This window comes from Trachypithecus francoisi, unplaced genomic scaffold (assembly GCF_009764315.1).
Source record: "Trachypithecus francoisi isolate TF-2019V2 unplaced genomic scaffold, Tfra_2.0 Lachesis_group11, whole genome shotgun sequence".
Classification (NCBI taxonomy): domain Eukaryota; kingdom Metazoa; phylum Chordata; class Mammalia; order Primates; family Cercopithecidae; genus Trachypithecus; species Trachypithecus francoisi.
The window spans coordinates 33,649,071-33,673,842 of record NW_022681456.1 but is presented as its reverse complement, the minus strand read 5'-3'; the positions used below and the strand labels follow the sequence as shown (position 1 = coordinate 33,673,842).

The 24,772-nt window shown below is 36.0% G+C and overlaps 2 protein-coding genes across 12 annotated transcripts in view; one reads left to right on the top strand and one right to left on the bottom strand.

Moving 5' to 3' along the window:
- Window positions 1–24,772, bottom strand: part of ANKS1B (ankyrin repeat and sterile alpha motif domain containing 1B) — a 1,305,582-nt gene that overhangs the window by 928,446 nt on the left and 352,364 nt on the right. For all 10 annotated transcript variants that reach the window (XR_004439654.1, XM_033220935.1, XM_033220933.1 and 7 more), the window contains exon 9: window positions 11,255–11,398. Coding sequence is in view for 9 of the 10 variants with exons in the window: in XM_033220935.1 (XP_033076826.1) it covers window positions 11,255–11,398 (144 nt within the window). In the remaining variant the exon portion in view is untranslated. The remainder of the gene's footprint in view (window positions 1–11,254; window positions 11,399–24,772) is intronic.
- Window positions 3,960–16,264, top strand: FAM71C (family with sequence similarity 71 member C). Of its 2 annotated transcripts, XM_033220965.1 has the most exons (3): window positions 3,960–4,987; window positions 14,914–14,966; window positions 16,045–16,264. In XM_033220965.1, exons 1-2 carry the CDS (start codon window positions 4,373–4,375, stop codon window positions 14,917–14,919), a joined length of 621 nt encoding a protein of 206 aa, XP_033076856.1. In that variant the 5' UTR covers window positions 3,960–4,372; the 3' UTR covers window positions 14,920–14,966; window positions 16,045–16,264. The 2 variants fall into 2 exon arrangements, with proteins under 2 accessions (XP_033076856.1, XP_033076855.1); XM_033220964.1 differs by lacking the exons at window positions 14,914–14,966; window positions 16,045–16,264 and adding an exon at window positions 5,487–6,311.

Below are 24,772 nucleotides of genomic sequence, written 5' to 3'. Positions count from 1 at the left end.
TTCAGATTTGCTTAATCTCTTCAAAGAGCCCTCTGTGTGGTTGAATAATCTCAGTTTTTGATCCTCCTGAGGCACTAGAAACAAGTTATCTAGCCATGTTTTCAGCTTTCTCTCTAAGTACACTCCTTGACAGTGAATCTACACATTTCAGTGTTTTTTGCAATCTGGATAGATTGAGAATGTTCCAACCATCAAGTCCTGGTTTCTTTTTGCTTAAACGTTCTTCCTGCAATTTATCTCTTTCTTCCTCTCACATTTCAGTATAGGTAACAAGAGGAAACCAGGCCACACCTCCAACACTTTATCTAGACATCTACTCAGCCAAATATCCAAGCTCATCACCTACTAGATCTGCTTTGCACATAACCATAGAACATAATTCCACTAGACTATCTGCTATTATATAGCAAGTATGTCCTTTCCTCCGGTTTTCAATAACATGTTTCTCATTTATTTCTGAGTCCTTACTAGAAGCAACTTTAACATTCATATGTTTATTAACATTCTCTCTACAATGATTTAGGTATTCTCTAAGATTGTACAAGTTCTCTCTACCATTTCCCTCACTTTCTTCTGAACCCTTACAGTAGGGACTTTAACATTCATGTTTGTATAAACATTATGTTTATGACAATTAGGTAATCTCTAAGACAATACAGGTTTTCTCTACTATATCACTTCTTTCTGAGCCCTTACTAGCAGAATCTTTAATGTCCATATTTCTGTTGAAGGCAATCTATGCTTTTTATATCATGCTCCTCAAAATTCTTCTAGCTTCTATCCAATGCCCAATTCCAAAGCCATTTCTATATTTTTATGCACCTGTTACAGTAGCACTCCACTTCCAGGTACCAAAGTGTGGGATAGTTTCCTAGGGCTACCATTACAAATTACCATAAACTTAGTTGCTTATAACAACACAAATTTATTCTCTTGTAGTTCTCAAGGTCAAAGTCTAAAATGATTCTGGGCTAAAGCTGAGGTGTTGGTAGGGCTATCTCCTTCTGGAGGCTCAAGAGGAGAATCCACTTTCTGTTTTTTCAGCTTCCAGAGGCCTCTTGCATTCCTTTGGTCCATGGCTGCATCACTCTGACCTCTACTTCCACCATCACATATCTTCTGACTCTGACCCTCCTGTTTTTCTCTTACAAACACCACTGTGATTACAACGGCCCCACCATGTAATCCAGATAACACCCACAATTCAAGATCCTAAACTGAATCACATCTGCAAAGTTCCTCTGCCACATAGGGAAATATATTCACAGGTTGTGGAGATTAGAATGTAAATATCTTTCGGGGGAATTATTCTGTATACCACAGCCATGTTCATTATTAACTGATTTCTGTTTAAAATATTTGACCCATACTTTCAATTGCATAGTTATAAGCACTAACCCCACTGATTGCCTATCTTACTGAACTAATATCATGTCATTTCCACATTTCAAACGTTGGTTCTTTTAAAAGTTTTGGGAAGAAAATATTTAGAAGGAGAATAAAATTATATATTGAATTAAACAATTCCCAGAGCAGTTATATGAATAATATCTCAATTCATTATTACGATTCAGAGTATTTCCAAAGTATGTAGTAGTTTTATTGTTGGGGGAGAGGGAGAAAGCTAAAGCCCTATCACAAGACCATAACTATTCTGGTGTTGAAAGATAGCTCAGGGGTCATCTCCATTTCAAGGCTGAGAAAAATAAGCCCCAGAGAGGTTAAATTATTAACCCAATGACACAAACTCCAATAGAGAGGAGAGAGCATGTAAATTTATTTTAATATCTAATGACTAACTATATAGAAATCTGATTTAACAGCAAACACATAGAAAGCTGCTGCATTTTCATTAAATGAATTTCTTAATCTCAAGTTCAGGTAGTTTTTTATTTAGCTATCTGAGCTTTCAGGTAGTTTTTTATTTAGCTATCTGAGCTTCTCAAGTCTAGAGGCAAATGCTAAAAAGGTAGTTTTCTAAATAGCTAGAGGAATTTCAGACAAACCCCATCAAATTCATTAAAATAGATATTTGCCAGAATGCTACATAGGATGGTAATCAAGCCAAATGAAAGAGGTTCCACTATTGTTAGTCTACTGACTGGTGTGGAAAATCCAAACGTCTATAGGCTCTACAAATAATGTAGTTTCTGGCTTCCTTGGAGACCAGTGCTCTAATGTAACCCTAAGACAAGTATCTTGTCATATACGTGTATAGCATGAAAGTCCTTTTTAAAAAATCAGTAAAAAAAGCACTTAAGTTAAATTTTGCTGTGTCCAATACTACCTATCCAGTTGTCCCTTATGAAAAAACACCAGAACCACTTGGATACTTTTAAAATGTTAATTTACTAAATGTGTATTTGGTGGCTTGGTTTTTGCCAGTTACAAGAGAAGTAACATAGACTTGAAGTGGGAGTTGAGATATAAAGACTTTAGGAAGGCCAGTAAAAAGTGCTATTGACATGTGAATAGGCATCTCAATAAATAAAATAAAAATACTCTAAGTATCCAAAATAATCAAACATTTCAATAAGAAAGGAAGAAATTATGTTTGCATTGACTTACACAACTAAAGACTCAAGTGGGCTGGGCACGGCAGCTTACACCTGTAATCCCAGCACTTTGGGAGGCCCAGGTGGGCGAATCACGAGGTCAGGAGTTTAAGACCAGCCTGGGCAATATGGTAAAACCCAATATGGTAAAACCCTGTCTCTACTAAAAATACAAATTAGCCTGGCATGGTGGCATGTGCCTGTAGTCCCAGTTACTCAGAAGGTTGAGGCAGGAGAATCACTTGAATATGGGAGGCAGAGATTGCAGTGAGCCAAGATCTCACCACTGACTCCAGTCTGGGTGGCAGAGTAAGACTCCATCTCAAAAAAAAAAAAAAAAAAAAGACTCAACTATGACTATGGCTGTGTATGTGTGTGTGTTCATATGGGTTATCATGTGGATTATTTTCAATAAAGATATTATAATCTTATTAAATTGATAATATTTACAATACCTGGCAAAATTCTTTAGAGCTTTTTTTTTTCAATACAATCTGATGGTAAAGAATAGAGCATAAATGTGATGTTTAAGTCTCTTTTCACTCCATAGCCAGGGTACAAATGTCTAGGTAAAAGCTTAAAAATTGCATCAACAGTTTGAGAGTGAGTCAAAACATAAAATTTATCATGGCTGTAGAAACAGAAAAAAAAATACATTGCTAATAAAATACCTTTTTACCCTGGTAACAGAAATAAACTTCCCAATAAAAATAGAAATTAAAAAGAAAATGAAAGTTACACCGAAGCACTTTAAACATTTCACTGAACATAATTCCATACCCACAAACATATACACATGGTCTTACATAAATTGAATCTCACCTATACTATGAGTTTGAAATCAGTTTTTCTCTTTTTAATAAAAAAAAAAGGTCAGGGATCTCTTTTCATGTCAATAAATAGGAAAACCACATAATCATTTTTAGGGCTGTAGACTGTCCCATCACAGAAGGCTCCATAATTTATTTAAGCAATCCCCTATTGTAAGACACTAATGCTGTTTACAATTTTTTACTCTACAATAAACATTGATAAACATCCCGTACTAACCTGTTTACCAACGTATTCAATTCTCTCTTTAAAATAAATGTCTACAACTAGAGGAGCTGGATAAAAGAGTTGACAGAGAATGTATATTAAAGTCTTGCTTCTCACAGAAAATTTACCTCTAACCCTTTTGAAAGCAAGTTGCCAGAATGCATTAAGGTCCCCAGATGGGTGGAGGGTGGGGGAGAGTGGTCTGCTGAGCTGTGGAGGGTGGTGGGGCTGAGGGTGGGGTGGAGAGGGCGGTGTCCCTGCCCTGAGGTAGGGGCTGTTGGGTGACAGAAACAAAGGGGTGTGTAATGGGGCAGGTCACAATGGGTAGGGGAGGATAAAAGTGGTCCTGCGGGGTGGTTTAGCAGCAGTGGATGGTTCGGTTGGGAAGAAAAGCAGTGGGACTGCCAGTTCAGGTTGTGGAATCAAAGAGCAAAGGTTGTTGTGAAGTGGAATATCAGGCTCAAATGGAAGTCCCTCCCAAATGAGCACTGACACCTGTGTGCCTGGACATCCATGAGGGCTCCAACATCTGCGCTCCTGACAGCTCCATGCACTAAGCAGGGCACAGTCTGGATCCAGGGGACCGACTGTCTCTGGCATTGAGCAGTTGGCAATCAATACCCCACCCTGTTCTGAGTCACTTGGGGACAAAAAAGAAAGCCTGTAGAACACGACTGCTGGCCCACCTGCCAGAGTGGCCAAGGAAACAGGATGCCCACTAAGGCATGTTAAGGAAGCTGTGGAGCAGCTGCTGGGAACTGTCTTGATAAAAGAAAGACATGGAGGAGCAGTGTATGTTACCGTATTACACTGCCCAAAGCAGCCCCGCAATGGGCATGTTTAATACCTCCATGGGGAAGCTTCAGCGGCAACTGTACAAAGGCGAGTATACTATATTCAGGTATGCACCCATGTTTGAGAGCGACTTTATCCAGATCAGCAAAAGAGGAGAAGTGATTGATGTGCACAACCGTGCCCGAATGGTAACAGTGGGCATTGTTCGCACCAGCCCCTGCCTCACACTACCTGATGTCATGCTGCTGGCCCGACCAGCTGCTGTCTGTGACAATGCCAGGTGTGGTCCTGCCACCCAGAATACAGATAGTCCGCCTGCAGAGATCTTAGAATTAACCAGACTGCTCCCCTTGATGTTTGTGAAAATAACCATCCACAACAGCATAAAAAAACAGCTCCACCTGAAGCTTGCCACTGGCCGCTCTTTTTATCTTCAGCTGTGTCCCCCCTCAGATGCAAGTGAAGACCTTTTTGTTCACTGGGAAAACCTCATTTACATCCTGAGACCACCAGTGGAGGCTTACAGTGGTACCAAAGCTATCCTAGCTGGGAACACATCAGACTCATCTGTGTTTGAGGAAGTGCAGAGGAGCCCAGTGGTGAGTCTATGCAGAGACTAGATGGGGCCAGGATGCTTTGGGGGAGAGCAGGTAAAGGTCCTGTAGAGCTTTTGGTGCTGCAGCTCACCTGGGAAATGCATTGCATTTGGAAGGTCTGAAGGCCAAATGAGCTTCCATTTGGAGGCCATGGCACATTGAGGAGGTTCCTAGTGCTTCTCCAGTGTTCCCCAAACCTGAATTTCAGAGATTTCTTAGCTGTCAGCAACTTTTCATTTTATATTCACAGCTGTTCATTCTATATCCAATGTTGTAATGCTATCCGAAGCATCCTGACCAGTCTATTCTGAAACTCATACTATGACCTAGGTAGGCTGATATGTTGTAGGACATGTCTCCCTGCGATTGCCACTTATATACATTGGTGGCAACACAACATGCTTGTGTACATGTGCAATAATTTATTTTTGTTGTTTACTTATAGGAAGAGAAAGGAGATCTTGCTGGTCTCACTTTCTTTGCTTATTTGTTCTCTCCCTAGGGATATGCCATGAAGTTCTGCGAAGAGAAGGAGCAATTCAGAATCAGTAGACTTCACATGAATGCTGAAATGTTTGGGTCCACCTATTATGATTATACAATAGAGATATGAATCCAACATACCTCCCACATATACTACATTCAAGAGTTCACACATTCCTGCAGTCATAAAACCTATAGTGCCTGATAAAGGGGCAGGGTGGCAACAGCAGTAGTGATGACAATAAGCACCACCACAGGTGCCATGGATGTGGCTGCAACCAAGTCTGCAGGCTCAGAAGAGAAACACAGCACTGGCAAAAGCAGCTTTCAACGGTCCAGGAGGAAGTATAGCCAGCATGGCTATAGTGGGTGCTTCTATGTCTTAATCTTGTTATAGCAAGGGCTGCATAGACATTCTTGTCCTAAAAGGGTACTTCAAGCACATCAGTAAGTGCTACTGGCCTCTCCCTAGAGAGCAGCATGAATGTGGTGACTACAGGAGCAGAGAGAGACTGTCAATGCAACAGCCTTGTCAGTCTCTCTCTGCTCCTCAAAGACTGACTCTCTGCCACTCAGCATTGGGAGTCAGTATCTCAACTCTGCAGGATGAGGCCACACGAGTGAATGGGATGGAAGTCAGAGGGTCTCTACCTAGCTGGATTGACTCTGCAGTAATAACCTCAAAGCCTGGTACTACACATGGTGCAGAGGTGGACATCTCACCTAAGATTGTGGAGGGGAGCAACATGATTCACCATAATAAAATCCATCAACTCATATTATCTGCTCTAATAACATATGCTCTATTGACAGGAAGGGTAGCAATAAAACTAATAGCAATTTATGATCAGGCTCTGAAAACTATCCTTAACTTTCTCTTAACTTTACATTTTTTATTATAAAAAATAGATGACATAAAATTAATAGATGACAGAATAAAATGTTGAAGATTACTCTCAAAGATATGATCCTACATTAGAAGAATTCTTCTAAAACTATTTTCCAAAATATAAAATGAGAACCCAGAAACACACATACACTCTGTCTCTCTCTTTCTCTCCCTCTCGCTGCAGGTTTGAATCACAGCATTGCCACACATTAACTGTGACTTTTAGTAGACTGTTTCTTTAAATGGTCACCTTGAGATTATACATGTATAATATCTGGTACATAGTAGGCACTGTGTAAATGGTGGTGTTGAGAAACAAATTCTGAGTTTAATCATACTTTCCAGAAAGGGCTTAATTTTCCCAGTCTTTTCACTCGTGATTTCCTTTCTTAAATCTTAATTAACTGCTTTGCAATTGTCCCATAAAATCTCTATTTACAGTAAATCTTCTTAGTGTCTTCCCAAGAATTTTAATCCCCTGATGTTATTTAGAATTCTAAATTTTCATGAATTTGTAGAAACTTCAATGTAGTCACAACAGAAAGACAATTTCAAAGCATTTATCTTTTAGCTGATTCCCTCCAATTTTACTATTCTTGGAGACGGAAAAATAAAAGAAAACCTAATATAGGATCAGTTCATAATCTGGAAGAAAACTGGAAATTAGACAATTTTAGAATTGTAAGATCCACATCCACGGGAATAGCCAATATTCTAATTTTGCAAGTAAAAAATCTGCTTTAGTCTAAAGCAATACCTCATACGGTTTGATAATCCAGAACCAGAATGTATAGGCAACCTGGCCCCCAATTAAGTCTGTATAGTTTCCATAATACTCATGTTTCTGATGAGCACTATGCTTTGAATATAAAAGATATTTGATACATGTTTGCTGGATCCAATCAAGGGCTATAAATGCGAAATATAATTTATTCCAATCCAACAAATCTGGGGATATAAAATTTTACATAGTACTGTACTAATTGTACAGATCCCAAAGGTTCCTGTATATATTGTAAGGAAGCAGTTTACCAGTAGACCCTCACAGCGCTTATGGCTTAATGATTTTCAATGGTCTCCAAAAGTGCTTCAGACCTGAAAAAATGGCTTCAAAATATGAAAAACATTTCACAGGTTAGATGTTCTAGCTTTGTGAATTTCAAGGTTACATTACTGAGAAATCACATCTAATCATAAATCACTTTTCAGCAAATAATGTCAAATGAAAAACTTTTTAAAATAAAACAATTTTTGTTGTTCATGTGGTATGTAGTCCAGTATCATACGATACTGGAGACTCCCTAAGAGCCTTTAAAATGACCATATTGCCAACTCTTAACAGAGACCAACTTTATCTTTGTATACAAGGACTGTCAGCATGCTTACCACATTGTAGTCCCTTGATAATCACAGAAGGGATCATTGCTAAAAGCACTGCACATTTTGTATCTCTTCTCTAAATCTTCAATCTGACTCAGTCTCTTTTTAAATTGTGTATTCCTTTGGTAAATATTTCAATCTGCTTCTCATTACAAATCCTGATGCTTATTACCATCAATCAGATCCTGTTCCTAGGTCACAGTTTTCTTAAAATTCTAAAACAATACATATCCTGGTACCTTATGTCTTGTAATCAAAGTTTAAGAGATAATTTAGATGATACTTATAATAACAGCAAAAGATTTAAAAATTACCATTTGTCAATGGTTGAGATGGTTGAATCCTAGGTAATAAACTAAAAACTCACATGAATTCAAAAATGTTGCAAATTGTGTACGTGTGTATGTGTATATACTATATATGTAAAAATATACTATATATATACACAAAAATATGCTATATATAGTATATTTTAATTGTAAAACTATAAAAATTCTTTAATATATTTTGCAATAAAACATATATAAACATGTTATATATACATAAAACATGTTTATATGTGTGTATATATACACACATATGCACACACAAATATAAATGCTAAAGGATAGCCCTTAAACAATAATATTCAGAGACATACACACATTCTTAAGAATTTATAGTGAGAGGATGGGCGCAGTGGCTCACGACTGTAATCCCAGCACTTTGGGAAGCCAAGGTGGGCAGATCACCTGGGGCCAGGAGTTTGAGACAAGATTGGCCAATATTGTGAAATGCCATCTCTACTAAAAATACAAAAATTAGCCAGTAATCCCAGCTACTCAGGAAGCTGAGGCAGGAGAATCGCTTGAACCACGGAGGCAGAGGTTGCAGTGATCCAAGATCGTACCACTGCACGCCAGCCTGGGAAACAGAGCGAGACTCTGTCTGAAAAAAAAAAGAAAAATTTGTAGTGAAAGATCAGTAAAATAGTCTTATTGCTGGTTTGTTAGATTAAATCCAGTTTAAAAGAAAAAAAAAACCTGCATCTCAAATACATTTATAGATTTAATGCAGTAACAATTAAAATCCCAGTAGAGATACTTTTTAAACTCAACATAGTAATTACAAAATACAGATTTTATAAAGCAAGCAATCAAGTCAGCTACTAGCTTTAATTTAATAATGAATAATAGCAACACTGAGTCATGTGGTTTAAAAAATAGAAAGGCAGAAGTAAACAAGCCTTCGGAAGTAAAACCAAAACAAAAGGATAAAAACGAGAGGAATGTGAGTTATTGTTCAATGGAAAGTCATAGGAAACTACATATCAACAAGCAAAAAATAATATAGAGCCATAATTGAAATTTATGTTAAAAGGAGTTCTAGATAAGATGAATTAAATGAAAAATAGAACTGAGAAGCTTAATCAATTGGATAGTTTTTAAAAATTACATGATGCACTTGTACACATACAACTTAAGACACAAAGAAAAGCTGCAGACTGGAAAAGATTTTGTGGTAAATGTAACTAGAACATCTGAGGAATTAATAAACTTATTGAACAATACCAGTCTTCACCAAGGAAATGGCCAAAGGGAAAACAAATCTAATATTAAATATTATAAACCAAAAGCAAGTTACTACCAAGCCTAATAAAATGTTAGTAAGGTGGTAGAAAATCAGATACAATCATATTATTGACAGTTTTTGATTTGCAGTCATCTGGCCATTACAGTAAATACCCTGATACTTTATTTTGTTTCAATAATTCTTTTTAAGATATAAGGTAAAGTAGTGGTTAGGAAATGCATTTTTACAAACACAGTTTTATGAGGGGAAAAATAGGTTAAAACATTTAATTATTGATAAACTGCTAAGCAGATAAGGGTAAGCTAATAAAATACAATGTATTCTTGTTAATTTTCTTTCCCTTTACCCATGTAGATATGAGGTAAAAAACTATATGTAAAATCTTTAAGTGAAGACATGACACCCTAAAATATACACATTTGTTCACTGAGATTCATTCAACTATTACTTTATTCCAAATATATTTTGGGTGTTTTTTTTTTTTTTTTGGTTGTTTTATATCCATCAGATTTTGCTTGATAAAGAAGACTTTTGTTTTGTTTTGTTTTCTTTTCTTTTTTTCTTTTCTTTCTTTCTTTTTTTTTTTTTTGAGACAGGATCTCACTCTATCACCCAAGCTGGAATGCTGTGGTGTGATCACAGCTCACTGCAGCCTCAACCTCCCATCTCAGCCTCCTGAGTAGCCAGGGCTACAGATGTACACTACCACGCCTGGCTTATTTTTGTATTTTTGGTAGAGATAAGGTCTCACTATGCTGTCCAGGCTGGTCTTGAACTGCTGGGCTCAAGCAATCCATCCACCTTGGCCTCCCAGTGCTGGGATTACAGGTGTGAGACACCACATCCAACACATTCTTCTGATTTGCCAGGAACTACACGTTAGACTGCAGATGCTGAGCATCAAAGTTTGAATCCCTGCCTTTATGGAACTCACAGTTTAGTATGTATTGACAACAATTCTGTAAAGGTTACAGTAAACTGTCTTAAAGTCCTATGAAGAGATTTTTTAAGTACTATATACTGATTTGAATATCCTACTTAGCTTTCTACAATAAATTAATACTGAAATTTGAGTGGCTATGATCAAATTATGATACAGACATGTGGAAGATGTGATGGTTTCTTAGACATAATTGCTTCATATTTGTTGTGACAGAAGAGAAAACATCTTTGAGATGTAATGCTTTTCTGGATAAGTACTATGAATCCTTTTCTGTCCTGGACTGTTTTTTCCACCCACATTCTATGTAATTAACCTCTTACCATTATACCCTTTCATATTAAGTTATTTACTTATTGTGCAGAGATATTTTCACCATGACTTCAAATTTCCTATCTCTGGAATATTTTAGCCATTTCTGAAACTCCTCTAAGAGTGTATGATTCACAACATTCAACAGGAACCTGAAGGTGATACTATAGAATTAAAGTAGACTTAATGATAGTGAAATGACTTGAAACTAATAGTCAATATTTTAGTGTTCTGTTTTCATTTTTGGATTTTATTCCAAAACCTTCAGAAGTACACATTCACATTATTCTACAGTGTTCCATTGTGATGAGAAAAATATAATCACTGGTTATGCTTTTAAAGAGCCATAATATGTTTCCTTATAACTATATCTGTAGATAACTTTTAGTTACTTTTTAAAAATAGCATCCTTTAAAATGATATATTTCTGGATTCAAAATATTAAAACCTCATAAACAAGACAACTTTTCTGCATTATAACCAAACTAAATAATACTAACTTTTTACATAAATTATGTCTCCGCATATGCACACATCTACACACTAAGTTACACGCACATTTTACTTGAGACTTTGAGAAAAACCACAAAGTAAACAGATCCTAATTTGATTTTCGATGGGGAGGGAGATTTTAACTTAAAAACATAGGCAACCATTTTTGTTTTATTGTACCTTAATAAAAGCAAACTTTTACCTGTGCAAGCATGGGGAAGCCAAGGTTCCTACATCCATTACATGGAGTTAATGCTTCCCAAAGTCCTGACGGCCCACACGTATTTTCATCATCATCCTCTTCTTCCACTTCTCCTGGTGACAAATTGATTGTAGATGAGGTTCTCTGAAATTAAATTTATATCATACCAATATATTATATCAATGATATTTAGATATCTTAACACAAATTAAATTCTATAAATGACATGTGGTATATCTTGGCAAACAGGTCAGCTCACTTTTAACCACAGTTACATGGCTGTGCCCTGTGACTGAGAAAAAAATATGTATAGTCCAACTTAAGTTAAAAGCGAAAAAACTGGGTGTGAAAGGCTTATAAAATAATATATGAAGTTCATAATGAAGAATAGAACATGATAATGGCCTAATAAAATATTTGAATAGCAACAAATGAGAAAAATCTTATGGTTTATCGAGAATTTAGGTTTAGGCACAAAATTAAGGAAAAATGCAGTCAGGGCACTAACAGGAAAATATTTTACTGAAATGGGAATTCCTGATAAACCCATTTGTTCAGAATGCCACCAAAATAAAACTTCATAAAATTTTATATCACACATATAAAAGGGGTAACAGTTTTAAAATTCATAATGAGACTTCCATATTGAGCACATATATTTTCCTTTGTTATCTCCCAAATCTCACTAAAATGATGGTAGAACATTTATAAAAATGCTTACACCATAAAAATAAGAATGACAGAAGAGATGAACAAACAATATTAAGAAAACTTCTGCATAATGTTGGGTAACTTTTGGATCACAGATGGGTAAGTATTACCTGACTTAGCAAACATGAGAACACTGCAAGCAAAGTACCTTCATGTGGAAAGAATTGGAGGGACTGGCTACCTGTGAAGGTATGTGTCAGTGGGGCAGACACGGAATGAAACTCAGTATCAGAAAGAATTATACCCCTAGACCCATCTCCTTTTCACCCAGCCAGGAAACTAAATCTTCACCACTGGCAAGAAATTAGAGGTTTATTTTTCTGGAGAAGTTGAAGCAAAAGGATTATGAATTCTAAGGATATAGATACACCGAGTCTCTAAAAACAAGAGAATTAATATCTATATAGTAATGAAGATCCATAACCTACTCAGTGCCTTACCATATTTGCATTAGACAACATGGCAGCAAGGTTTATATCCCCAGATAAACAACTAGAATACTCTTCTCTGTAGAAACAGACCTCCCAAGAAAAAAGATCTATAAATAAGCAGGAAAATGGTGGGATCTATGTATTAGTCTCTACTGTGAAGCCAACCTCTCAGCAAGTTCCACTCATAAGAATCATATATTTGAGAAAAACCTCTAACAGACACCAAAATAAATATAGAGAAAAAAATTATAAATAGTATCTTCAGAGAAAAGATATTTATAGCTATGAAACAAGAACAGAAAGTTATGAAATACATAAAATCCAATATAAGAGTTAGAAAAATCTGACAAAATTTCCGAAAAGACGAAAAGAATTTAAAAGGGGAGAAAACTAGGGGTCAAACCAAGACCTCTAACATCTGAACAACAGGAGCTCCAAAAATTAAGAGTAGAGATGGGAGGGTCAAAGAAATAAAGCATGAAAATTTGCGGAAACTGAGGAAAAATTTCATACTCTAAAAGCCTGTTGAATACTTAGCAGACTGAATTTTTAAAAAAAGTTGTATATACATAAATAAAAAGAAATACAATAAATTGTCTAAAGGCCCTCTGAATGTACTGTTCAGCACAACATTGATAGATCATGATTACTAAAGCAAGTAAACATATTCTACATATTGGATTGTAAATAGCATCCTGCCCCCAAAATTGTTGCTTTTAAAAATAGAATATAAGATTTTATTTTTCCTCCTATTTAAAAGAATTTGTTTTCTGCATTCACATTTTAACTTTCCCTTGATCACGTGTCAGTAACTAAGAAGCAATGAAATTAAGTTGCCCCCCAATCAGTCACTGTCTGTAAAACACAATAATAATAATAACTGTTAGACTGGGAACTTACAATGTGACTTGGAGTATCACTGGCCTATTGTCTGTTAACTATTTTAATTCACACAGCAGCCATTTGAGGCAAATATTTTTCCTCTCACTTTATAAATGAGGAAACTAAGGGCCAGAGAGATCAAGGAAAACCCAAGGTCATGAAGCTGGCAAGTGGTGGAAAAAGGATTCGAATCCAGACTAGGGGGCTGCAAAGCCTACTCTCCCCTCACCACTACATTCCGTGACCACTCCTTTGGCACAATAATACCCTGTAAAAGACAATATACTGAAAAACCACACTGATGTAAATAATTGCAGTTTAAATAAAAGAGGTATATTTGGTGAATATGTTTCTGTTACACAAGTATACTCCTGAGAGCATTTTGCCTTCTGTGACAGGGAGTGAAAATTTCTGCAATTTGATACATAGCGGCCCATGCTTTCATAAATACTTCTCAAATCAATAATAGAAGGTAATTATCACAGGAATATTTGACCCTACAGATCCTTTGAGAAATATATATATATATATATATATATATATGAAAGTTTAAAATCTTAATCTGAAAGAGTGTGTGTGTGTGTATATATATATATATATATATTTGATAAATTTGTTGACAGGAATAGATAAGATGATCAAAAAGGTATCTCCCTTACCAACTCATGATCAGCTAACAGTTTAACCATCAACATTGATAGCTGGCCAAGAATTATCAGCATTTTAGATTAATCCATTCTTTTCTGTTTTGTTAATGGTGCTACAATGATTTAATCCAATCACACAGGGAACTTCCTCTATCTCTTTCTCCTCCCTCAAAAAAAAAAAAAAAAAAGTTTATTTCTCTTCCCTGCTCATAAAGCTCCAACTATTTCCCATTTCACAGCAAATGATATCCAAATTCCTTAATCTGGCTTCAAGGTTCTATAGGCAAATGATTTTTTAGCCCTTTTACTTTTCCACTATACTCACCTCAGATTATAACCAGGTGGAATTGTTTACCCTTGCCTAATCATGCTCTATGCTTTCATTCTTTCTTTCACCTTACTTGTCTGCATAGCATATTGTAGTGGTTAAGGGCCTGGGCTCTAAAATTAGACAGTTCTGGATTCAAGTTCCAAATACCCCCCTCATTAGCTGTATGATTTTCAGCAGATAAGACCATTGTCAGCCTCTCTTCCCTTATCTATGCAATGGAAAACAATACAGTGGAACCTCTCTCAGGGCTTTTTCCTGATGACTAAATGAGGTAATAAATATAAAGTGCCTGACACACACAGCTTCAATAAGTATTAACTATCATTTTTATTATTTTCTTATAATCCCACTGATTCAAAATAGAGTTCAGATTTCATCCCTTACCTAAAATTTTCCAGATTTCCCACAAACATGCATGATATCACGTTCTTCGGCTTGTCTCTAGCTCTTTGTGCAAGTGTTTGCATTTGGTATTTCAGACACCTTGAGTTGATAGATGCTATAGCGGCAAAGAGCATTGGCTTTTAACTCAAACAGATATACATTTAAATCCTAGCTCTACCACTTCCAAGCTTTGTGACTTTGAGCAAATCACATAATCTTATTAATCCTTAGTTTCCCTATCTGAAAACATAGTGTAATAATTTCTATTTGCAGGGCTGAATGAAGATAACATTAATTGCTTGACAGAGACTGGCACATAAAAATCAGTAAGTACTGCTATTTTATTTTTTACCCTAAAAGAATTGTATACACACACACACACTGTGTGCTTGTGCAAATACAGTACACAGACACAAGTGTGGCTTATTTACCCTTGTTAAGTAAGTTATTTGAAAGAAAACATTGCCTTATTCACATTGTATCTCCTACAATGTGCTGTGCATAATGAAGCAATAAACATTTATTGAATGAATCACTGAATAAATGAGCTTCAAATTATCATTTTCATTTGGCTACCTAGAAAATTTTACTAATATTAAAGGGTGTGTATAATTGTATCACAAATATCAAGATTGCCATTTTAGCTTTATTTTATATTAACTATTACCAGTAGCTTTAGCAGAAATGAAGAAACGTATCAGTGGTTTAGCACTGCCCCCTAAAGACAGCATATAAATTGGCTGTGTAAAATCATAATTTTTACTTCATTTCTTTACAGTTAAAGATTTGAAGGAAAATATTTTATCAAGCTACATAAAATCTTCAATTATATATGGGAAGAAGCCACCAGAACACACTTAACCTCAGATGGTTTCCTTTATTCCAAATGCTGTTCAAACTTTTCACTGGAGAACAAAGTGTGTTCCTGAAGTTCCAGAAAGATGTGAAAATTCTACTATAAAAAATAGACCTAAATCTATATAGTTTGAACCCATTTGCTTTGTTGGTTATTACACGGTAATAAAGGAAGGCTGGACCAAGTCTATGTTGTCACAAATTGAAAAACAGTCACAATAATATAGTGTGGGGAGACAAACTTGAGCTCAATCAAAGAAAAACACTCTTGAGAATAATTATATCAGTCTAAGATTGAAGAAATGGAATTTCCCTGTGAGGCAGTGTGTGTGTGTGTGTGTGTGTGTGTGTGTGTAAATTATATGACAATGATAGATAATGGTGCTCCATAATTTATAAAGTGCTTTCAGATATAGAATAGCCCAATAAAATAGAGTAAGAATTATCCCTATTTTACAAGTGAAAAAAACTGATGCTCAAAATGTTACTCAATTTGCAAGATCATCCTACAAATGAGTCCAGATTATAATCCAAGTCCTCTAATTCTAGGTCCTTTTGTCTTTCTACCACACCATGGAAGCCATCTCCTTAATTAGTAGAACTCTTCAAGGGGACAACAGATGTTCAAGATTGTCAGTGCAAAGGGACCAGGCCAAAAGGCAGAATCCAGGAAAGAGGAAATAACAGAAATGGCGATCAAAGCAAAAGGCAACAATCTGGGATGAGTTAGCAATCTCGACTACTTTATAGCATTGCCACAGGCCTTTTTTTGCCTTTGTTTTCTAAAGTAAAATTGACTTATAGATTTTTCAATGAAATTTAAAGTAACACATGCTTATTGTAAAACAAATCATTCAAAATAAAAAAATTATACAAGAGAGAGTGAAACTTTCCTAGCCTCAGTCCCACTGCAAACATTCAGTGGGTATACTTCCAGACTTTGTAATACTTACTCTACTTGCCTGATGACTTTCTCAGGATAAATTCATAAATGAGAAATTGTATACACCAAAGAGTATGCCTACCTTTACCTTTTTTTTTTTTTTTTTTTTTTGAGGTGGAGTCTCACTCTATTGTCCAGGCTGCAGTGCAGTGGCACAATCTCAGCTCACTGCAGCCTCCACCTCCCAGGTTCAAGTGATTCTCCTGCCTCAGCCTCCCAAGTAGCTGGGATTAGAGGTACCTGCCACCACACCTGACTAATTTTTTGTAATTTTTTTAGTAGGGATGGGGTTTCGCCATGTTGGCCAAGTTGATCTTGAACTCCTGACTTCAGGTGATTCACCTGCCTTGGCCTCCCAATGTGCTGAGATTACAGGCATGGGCCACTGTGCCTGGCCTAAACTTTATAAGTATTGCCAATGTTGTCTTTAACCTGTTCTCCACAGTGATCAGAGAAATATTTTTTTCATATGAGAATGTGATCATGTTTTCCTCTCCTTAAAACCTTCAATAGTTTTTCACTGTTCCTCTGATAAAGTTCAAAATTCTTAATACGATCCAAAAGGCTATGTATGATCTGCCCCTACCTCCCTCTGTATCTCACCACTAATCTGGCAGGCCAGGTCTCATTAACAGCTGAACAGGAAGGCCTCCATGACAACTGTTTCAGCACTGACCGAGTGGTTAAGTTAAATATTTAAAGCTGATAGAGCCACTGCCTTTATACAAAGGCTGGAATGTAACGAAAGCCCACCAAGAGTTTTGCCTAGGCCTTTCCAGGGCCTTGAAGCATGATGAAATAACAAAGGAATTCTTAACAGAGCCCGTTTAGTATTAAATAGGTTTTTTTTTTTTTTTTTTTTTTGAGACGGAGTCTTGCTCTGTCGCCCAGGCTGCGGTGCAGTGGCCAGATCTCAGCTCACTCCAAGCTCCGCCTCCCAGGTTTACACCATTCTCCTGCCTCAGCCTCCCGAGTAGCTGGGACTACAGGCGCCCGCCACCTCACCCGGCTAGTTTTTTGTATTTTTTTAGTAGAGATGGGTTTCACCGTGTTAGCCAGGATGGTCTTGATCTCCTGACCTCGTGATCCGCCGGTCTCGGCCTCCCAAAGTGCTGGGATTACAGGCTTGAGCCACCGCGCCCAGCCTATTAAACAGGTTTTACTGGGGGTCTGAAGGAACTCCTCAGACCTCCACACACAAGTTTTATTGGGGTCTAAAGGAACTCCCAAATCTTCATGATTTAGCTGGAGACAAGATAAGGGTAATCACCCCTGGTACCTGGACCCATCTAGATTAAGTAAATTTACTGAGGCTCCAGAGGAAGGTCTTAGGGACTCAGACCTTAGTTATAGATAAGAAGAAGTTAATCACTTATGTCTTTAGATGAATGCACACTTACACGTAGACATACAGCTTAGAAGGTATATAAGCTCTGGAAAACTTCGTAATTTTGAGTTGGTCTAGTGATATTTTCCCCGGCCTTCTCCCTGTACCTGGTTACAGGTAAACTCTCTTCTTTCCCAGTTTGTCTGCATCTTGTTATTGGACCATGAGAATAAGCAGCCCGACCCTCGGTTTGGTCCGGGAACACTAACACTCTTCCTCCCCTTTGCCCATAATGTTTAAACACACTGAGCTTCCCTCTTTCCCTCCAGTATACCAAACTTCCTCCTGCCTTGTACCTTACCTTAGCACATATGGTTTTCTCCAGCAAAGACTATTAGTCATCTCCCAATATATATTCTCCCCTCCTCCTTTTGTCTTTAGTAACACCTTCCTTTATTCTTGTATAGTACTAAAACTCCAACTTTTAGCTGGGCACATGTCTTCTCCAATAAATACCACATTGTCCAGTGTCTGTTGCAGCTAGGTGTGACCACATGGCTAAGTCATAACCATGGGATATAAGAAGTGCTCTTAAAGTGAATAGGTGTGCCCTTATTCCTCCCCTTCCTCTTCCTGCTGATTGAATGCTAATGAAATAGCTGGAGCTGGAGCGTTTGTCCTGGGCCATGAAGTATCCTTGGAACTAGATGACCTGCACAATTGAACAACAAAATAGAAGAATCCTGGGTTCCTCACAGAGGTGATCCCTACCAGCCTTGGACTGCCTAGCTCTAAGCTTTGGAAGTGGGAGTAAAATAAACTCTTTCTCTTTAAGCCATTATTATTATTTTAGATTTTTTTGTTATTTGCTATTGTGTCAAATCCTAACAGATAAATTCCTTTGTTTGTCTTCATCAGGATTAATCTTATTGGTGCTTTAGGTATATATATAATTCACTTCCTTTGGAAGGCCTTCTTGAGGCTCCCATCAAGATTAATTTCCTTTCTTATATGACTTCACAGTATCTTGCTTTTTTATAGCAATTCTCACAATGATAATTTTATAGTTACTCAGTGACTTTGGCTCAGTATCTCCTATCCTTAGTCCATAAAAGCTGCATGATTGCAGAGATGCCTGTTGCATTAGCTACCAAAGCCTGATACTTGGCTAGTACATTGAAGAACAGTTCATCATGTATGTGTTGAAAATGAACGAAGAGTAAATGAATGAATGAATGCCAGCTTGCCCTCATAAATGTTTTATTAGTGTGAACATTTTCACTAGTTCTAAGAGGAGCCAATTTAACTATAACCCAGATTTTAATGTCCTTTTTTCTCTTACTTCATTTGCTCCCACAGTCTTCATCCCACATTCAAAGTAATGTAGAACTCTGCATCTATTTGATTTCACGAAAGAAGACATTTATGACAACCATTGGTACACAATTTAGATTTTACCATAAACTCTATAGTGGAGGTGAATGGGCATTAAATTGCACGGCTTAACTCCTCTTCCTCCTCTATTAATATTTTTTCTCCTTATGGTGATAATGGGGTAGAAGGGTGCTTTTCATCTCCCCTTCCACCAAGAAGAATAGAATTCTTGGTGTCTATTTTTCCCTACAGACTGTTTTCATTAGCTCTTTAAATTCTTCTCCTCTTTATTATGCAAGCAATTTCACACTAGGATACATCTTATCTGCAAACTTGCATAGCCAATCTCATTATGCAAGAGACCTTACATGAGAACTACTATTTTGTCAAATTAAAAGGCAACAACTATATAATAGCATGATACATCATATTTTCCTTTTTACAATCTTTTAAAATTAGGGATCTAAGAGCTTAGTGGGGCACCAAGAAGAAGAAAATGTGAGGTGTTAAGCTGGTTTAGTTATTCCAAAGCAATGACAATATTACTGATCAAATAGATGATAGGTCAGTGTTTATATTACTCACAAAGGAACAGATTCTATCATCTTAAATTTAGTCCTGGGAGAGATATCACATGCCACAGTTGAATATATTAGCAATGATCAGAAAACCTATTGTCAAATATGTTTCTATAAGCTTATTAACACTAAACATCTGTTCAAAATTGTCTGAAAATTACCTTGCAAAGCTACCCTACGCTATCTTTTCACCACAAACATTTGTTCCACATTAGCAAAATTCACAAAAGCTGCAACATTTAAGTCTGTTGAAAAATAAAATTTCTCTCAGATTAATTTGGAGTTAGCCGTGAATCCTGTACTGCATTTATATCTGCAAGGAAAAGAAAGGAAGAAGAAAAACAAGACTTGATGCCAATGAGTACACCGAATACATCTCCTAGTATCCGCACTCCAAAATGATGTTACTGTGTATGGTGATATTTTAAACTTGAGGATTTGCCAGTGCCAAATGTATTTCACATTTATTGAAGGATAGAATTGCTATTAAAGCAATCATTTTAGTTGCAAGAAATATTGAAGAATAAAGTAAGGAGAGTCTTTCTCTTTTTAATAGTACATGAGACATTACAACTCCTCTGAAACACTTACTTCCAACACATTATGTTCCCACCTGCTGTTTACATAATTGACATCCTTTGCATAACATAACATCAAGAAACTTCAAAGAAGAACATATTTTGTTTGCTAGTCTACTTATATACAATCGATTTGAATGTTTTTATTATCTCTCAAAACTTTTGTTCATTTATCTGACCCTTACCTAGTAATTAATAGTGTTTATCATTACAATATCAGAAAGAGCTAAGTCTAAACTGATGCCAATTTTATGCACAATACACAGAAGCTAATTTAAAAAAAATGTTAAAGTCACCTTGGAAAGTTTAAACCTTTTTTTTCAACAAGACAGTACAGAAGACAAAATCTATAACTTTGAGAAAACTAAATTATCCTCCATGACAGATCATTTTATATGAACAAATAACATTTTTCTAAAAGTTTACTTCTTTGTTTTAAAATAAAATTCATTAAAGTATCATTTATATACATAACATGCACCCATTTTAAATCTATATACCTGTGTATTCACCACCACAATCAAGATACAGAATATTTCTATCACCACAAATGGTTACCTTGTATCCCTTCTGTATCAATATTTCCTACTGGTAGCCCCAGAAATCTTTTTTTCTGCCACAATATGGCAGCATATATACTTCATGTTTGGCATAAGCTTTCTATAAAGCTTATTAACACTAAACATCTGCTTAAAATTGTCTGAAAATTACCTTGCAAGGCTACCCTACACTATCTTTTCACCACAAACATTTGTTCCATGTTAGTAAAATTCACTCAGCATAATGTTTTTGAGATTCATTCCTATTTTTGCATATCAGTAGTTTATTTCTTTTTAATCCAAAGTAATATTCCATTATACGGATATGCCAAAGTTTTGTTTATACAATCATCTATTGATGGACATTTGGGTTGTTTTCAGTTTAGGGCCATTATGAATAAAGTTGCCATTAAGATTCACATTAAAATCTGTGAGTGCACATAAGCTTTTGTTTCTCTTGGGTAAATATCTAAAATGCTAGGTCACATGGTAAATGCATCAAACTTTTTAAGAAACTGCTAAAGTGTTTTCCAAAGTGTTTGTGCCATTTTACATTCCCATTCATTGTGTCTGAGAGTTTCAGTAGCTCCACATTCTTGGCAACACTTAATTTTAGTTATTCTAATGGTATGTATGTAGAGTTATGGCAATAGTATGTAGTTATCAAATGGTATGTAGAATTATCACAATAGTGCTTTTGATTTACATTTCTGTCATTGCTACTAATGTGCTAAACATCTTCTCCTGTGCTTAGAGGCCATTTACCTTCTTCTTTGGTGAAGTAGCTGTTCAAGTCCTGTACATATTTTTATTGGGTTGACTTCGTTTTTGTTTTGTTTTGTTTTTTATTTTTTCTTTTGAGACGGAGTCTCACTCTGTCGCCCAGGCTGGATGGAGTGCTGTGGCGCGATCTTGGCTCACTGCAAGCTCCGCCTCCCAGGTTCACGCCATTCTCCTGCCTCAGCCTCCCGAGTAGGTGGGACTACAGGCGCCCGCCACCATGCCCGGCTAATTTTTGTATTTTTAGTAGAGACGGGGTTTCACCACGTTAACCAGGATGATCAGGATGGTCTCAATCTCCTGACCTCGTGATCCGCTCGCCTCGGCCTCCCAAAGTGCTGGGATTACAGGCGTGAGCCAAGGTTATTTGACTTCTTTTGCTGTGTTGTAAGAGTATTCTTTTTAAATATTCTATATTCTAGACATACCTCCTTTGTACTGTTGGTGAATATATAAGAAATCTTTGCCTAACACAAAGTTAAGATATTTTCCTATATTTTCTTCCATAAATTTAACATTTTTGCTTTTACATTTTGATCTCTGTTCTACATTAATTTTCATGTAGCGCATGAGGTAAAGGTTGAGATTTAAGAAACCTATTTTTTAAATATATAAATAGAAGTAGTCAGCCCCATTAGTTGAAAAGATTATCCTTTCCCCATTGAAGTGCCCTGCAGTTTTTTTGAAAATCAATTGACCATATGTGTATGGGTTTATTTCTGAATTCTACTTTGTTCTACTGACTTGTAAATCTCTTCTTATGCAAACACCACATTGACAGACGTTTATAAGCCTGGAACCAGAGAATCCTCCAAATCTGTTCTTCTTCTAAATTATTTTGGCTCTTCTAGGTTCTCTGCCTTTTCATATAAAGGTTAGAGTAAGTTGTCAATATCTGAAAAATTAGCCTGCTTGGATTCTGCTTGGGATTGTAGTCCATAGTACAATTTAGGGAGAACAAATATCTAAACTACATTGTCTTTCATTTCATGAACATGGTGGTATATCCCTGTACCTATCAGGTTTTCTTTAAGTTCCATCAACAATATTTTTATAGTTTTCAGTGTACAGGTCTTGCACATATCTTGTTAAATATGAAGGGGTAAACATGCGTTTCATGTTTTTGGAAAATCTTTTGAATAGTATTATTAGGTTATTTTAATTTTCTTTTCCCTCTTGCATTATTGGGGCATAATTGACAAACAAAAATTGTATATATTTAAGATATATGGCATATTGTTTTGCTATATGTATAACTGTGACTTAATTACCACAATCAAGCCAATTAACATCTCCACCATATCATATAGTTAATATGCTGTGTGGGGGGGGGGGGAGGTGAGGACACTTAGAATCAACTCTCTTAGCAAATTTCAAGTATACAATGTGATGTTATTAACTATAGTTACCATGCTGTGCATTTGATCTCCAGAATTTATTCATCTTATAACTGAAAATTTATAATCAAACTTCAAATTTGTACCAAATTTTAAAATTGAATTTTCAGCCAAGTGCAGTGGTTCATGCCTATAATCCCAGCACTTTGGGAGGCCAAGGCAGGTGGATCACTTGAGGTCAGGAGTTTGAGACAAGCTTGGCCAACATGGTGAAACTCTGTCTCTACTGAAAATATAAAAGTGTTAGCCAGGTGTCATGGCATGCACCTGTAGTTCAAGCTACTCGGGAGGCTGAGGCAGGAGAGAATCACTTGAGCCTGGGAGGCAGAGGTTGCGGTGAGCCAAGATTGTGCCACTGCACTCCAGCCTGGGCGACAGAGCGAGACTCTGTCTCAAAAATAAGAAAAGAAAAGAAAAAGCTCTGAATTTTCGGTTATTGATAGTTCTTCGTGTAAAAAAACATTCTGATTTTATGTTTATTTACTTTGCATCTTGCACACATTTTAGTTCTAATTGCTTTCCTATAGATATTTTAGGATTTTCTATGGAAATGATCATATCACCTGTGAATAAAGAGTTTTACTTTTCCCTTTAAAATCTTTATGCCTTTATTTTCTGGCCCTTGTTTTATTGCACCAGCCAGAATTGCCAGTAGAATGTTGAATATAAATCTTAAGTGAAAAGCATTCAGTCTTTCAACATTATGAAGCATAACATTAGCTGCGGCATTTTTGTAAAGGCTTTTTTATTACAAGGTTGAGCAAATTCTTTCTATTCTCAGTTTACTGAAAGTTTGTATTATGAATAGATGCTTTTCTACAACGGCTGATATGACCATAAGGTTTTCTTCCTTTATTCTATTAATGTAGTAAAATGTATTAATTGATTTTATCTGTTAAAATAACCTTGCCTTTCTGGCATATATCCCACTTGGTTGTAATGCATAATTTTTTAATGTATTGCTGGACTTGATTTGTTACTATTTTGTTGAGGATTTTGATACTGTGTTTATGAGTGATATTGATCTATAGTTTTCCATTTGTGAAATGTCTTTGTTATCACAGTAATGCTCACTTCATATAATAAATTGGGAACAACCCTTATCTTTTATTTTCTAAAAGGATTTCACCAGTAAACCACCTCTGTGTAAAGTTTCCTTGTGGGTAAGAATTTCATTATTATTTAAGCTTCGTTAACATAGTATTATTTAGATTTTATATTTCTTCTTGAGTCACTTTTCCTAATTTAGGTCTTTCAAGTAATTCTTCCATTTCATCTAGGTTGTCAAATTTATTGCTATAAAGTTATTCATATTGTTCCTTTATTATTCTATTCATTCTCTTGGATCTTTATTCATATCCCCTCCCTTTTATTTCTATTGGTTGTTTATATTCTATTTTACTGATTTTCATTTTAATCATTCTTACTTTGGGTTTAATTTCCTCTTTTTTTTTTTTAATGTGGAAGCTTAGGTCTTTCATTCAAGACCCTTCTCCTTTTCTCATTTAAGAACTGAATTCTATGAGACTCCTTCTAAGCACTGCATTAGCTTTACCTACAAAATTTAACATTCTCTGTTCTTATTTGCATTTAGTTAAAAATATTTTCTAAGTTTCTTTGTGACTTTAGCAACTAGATTATGATATATCTTTGTCTAGTTTTCTTTGTTCTTGTCATGCTTTGTATTTGCTGAGCTTCTTGGGTTGGAGTGTTATAGTTTTCATTCAAGTTAGAAATTTTTCAGCTATTGTTTTTGTTTAC

Coding starts and splice junctions, on each gene's coding strand:
- FAM71C (XM_033220964.1), top strand. CDS start 4,373: ATGGAGGAGCAGTGTATGTTACCGTATTACACTGCCCAAAGCAGCCCC. Junction 4,988..5,486: donor AAGTGCAGAGGAGCCCAGTG/GTGAGTCTATGC, acceptor TTCTCTCCCTAG/GGATATGCCATGAAGTTCTG.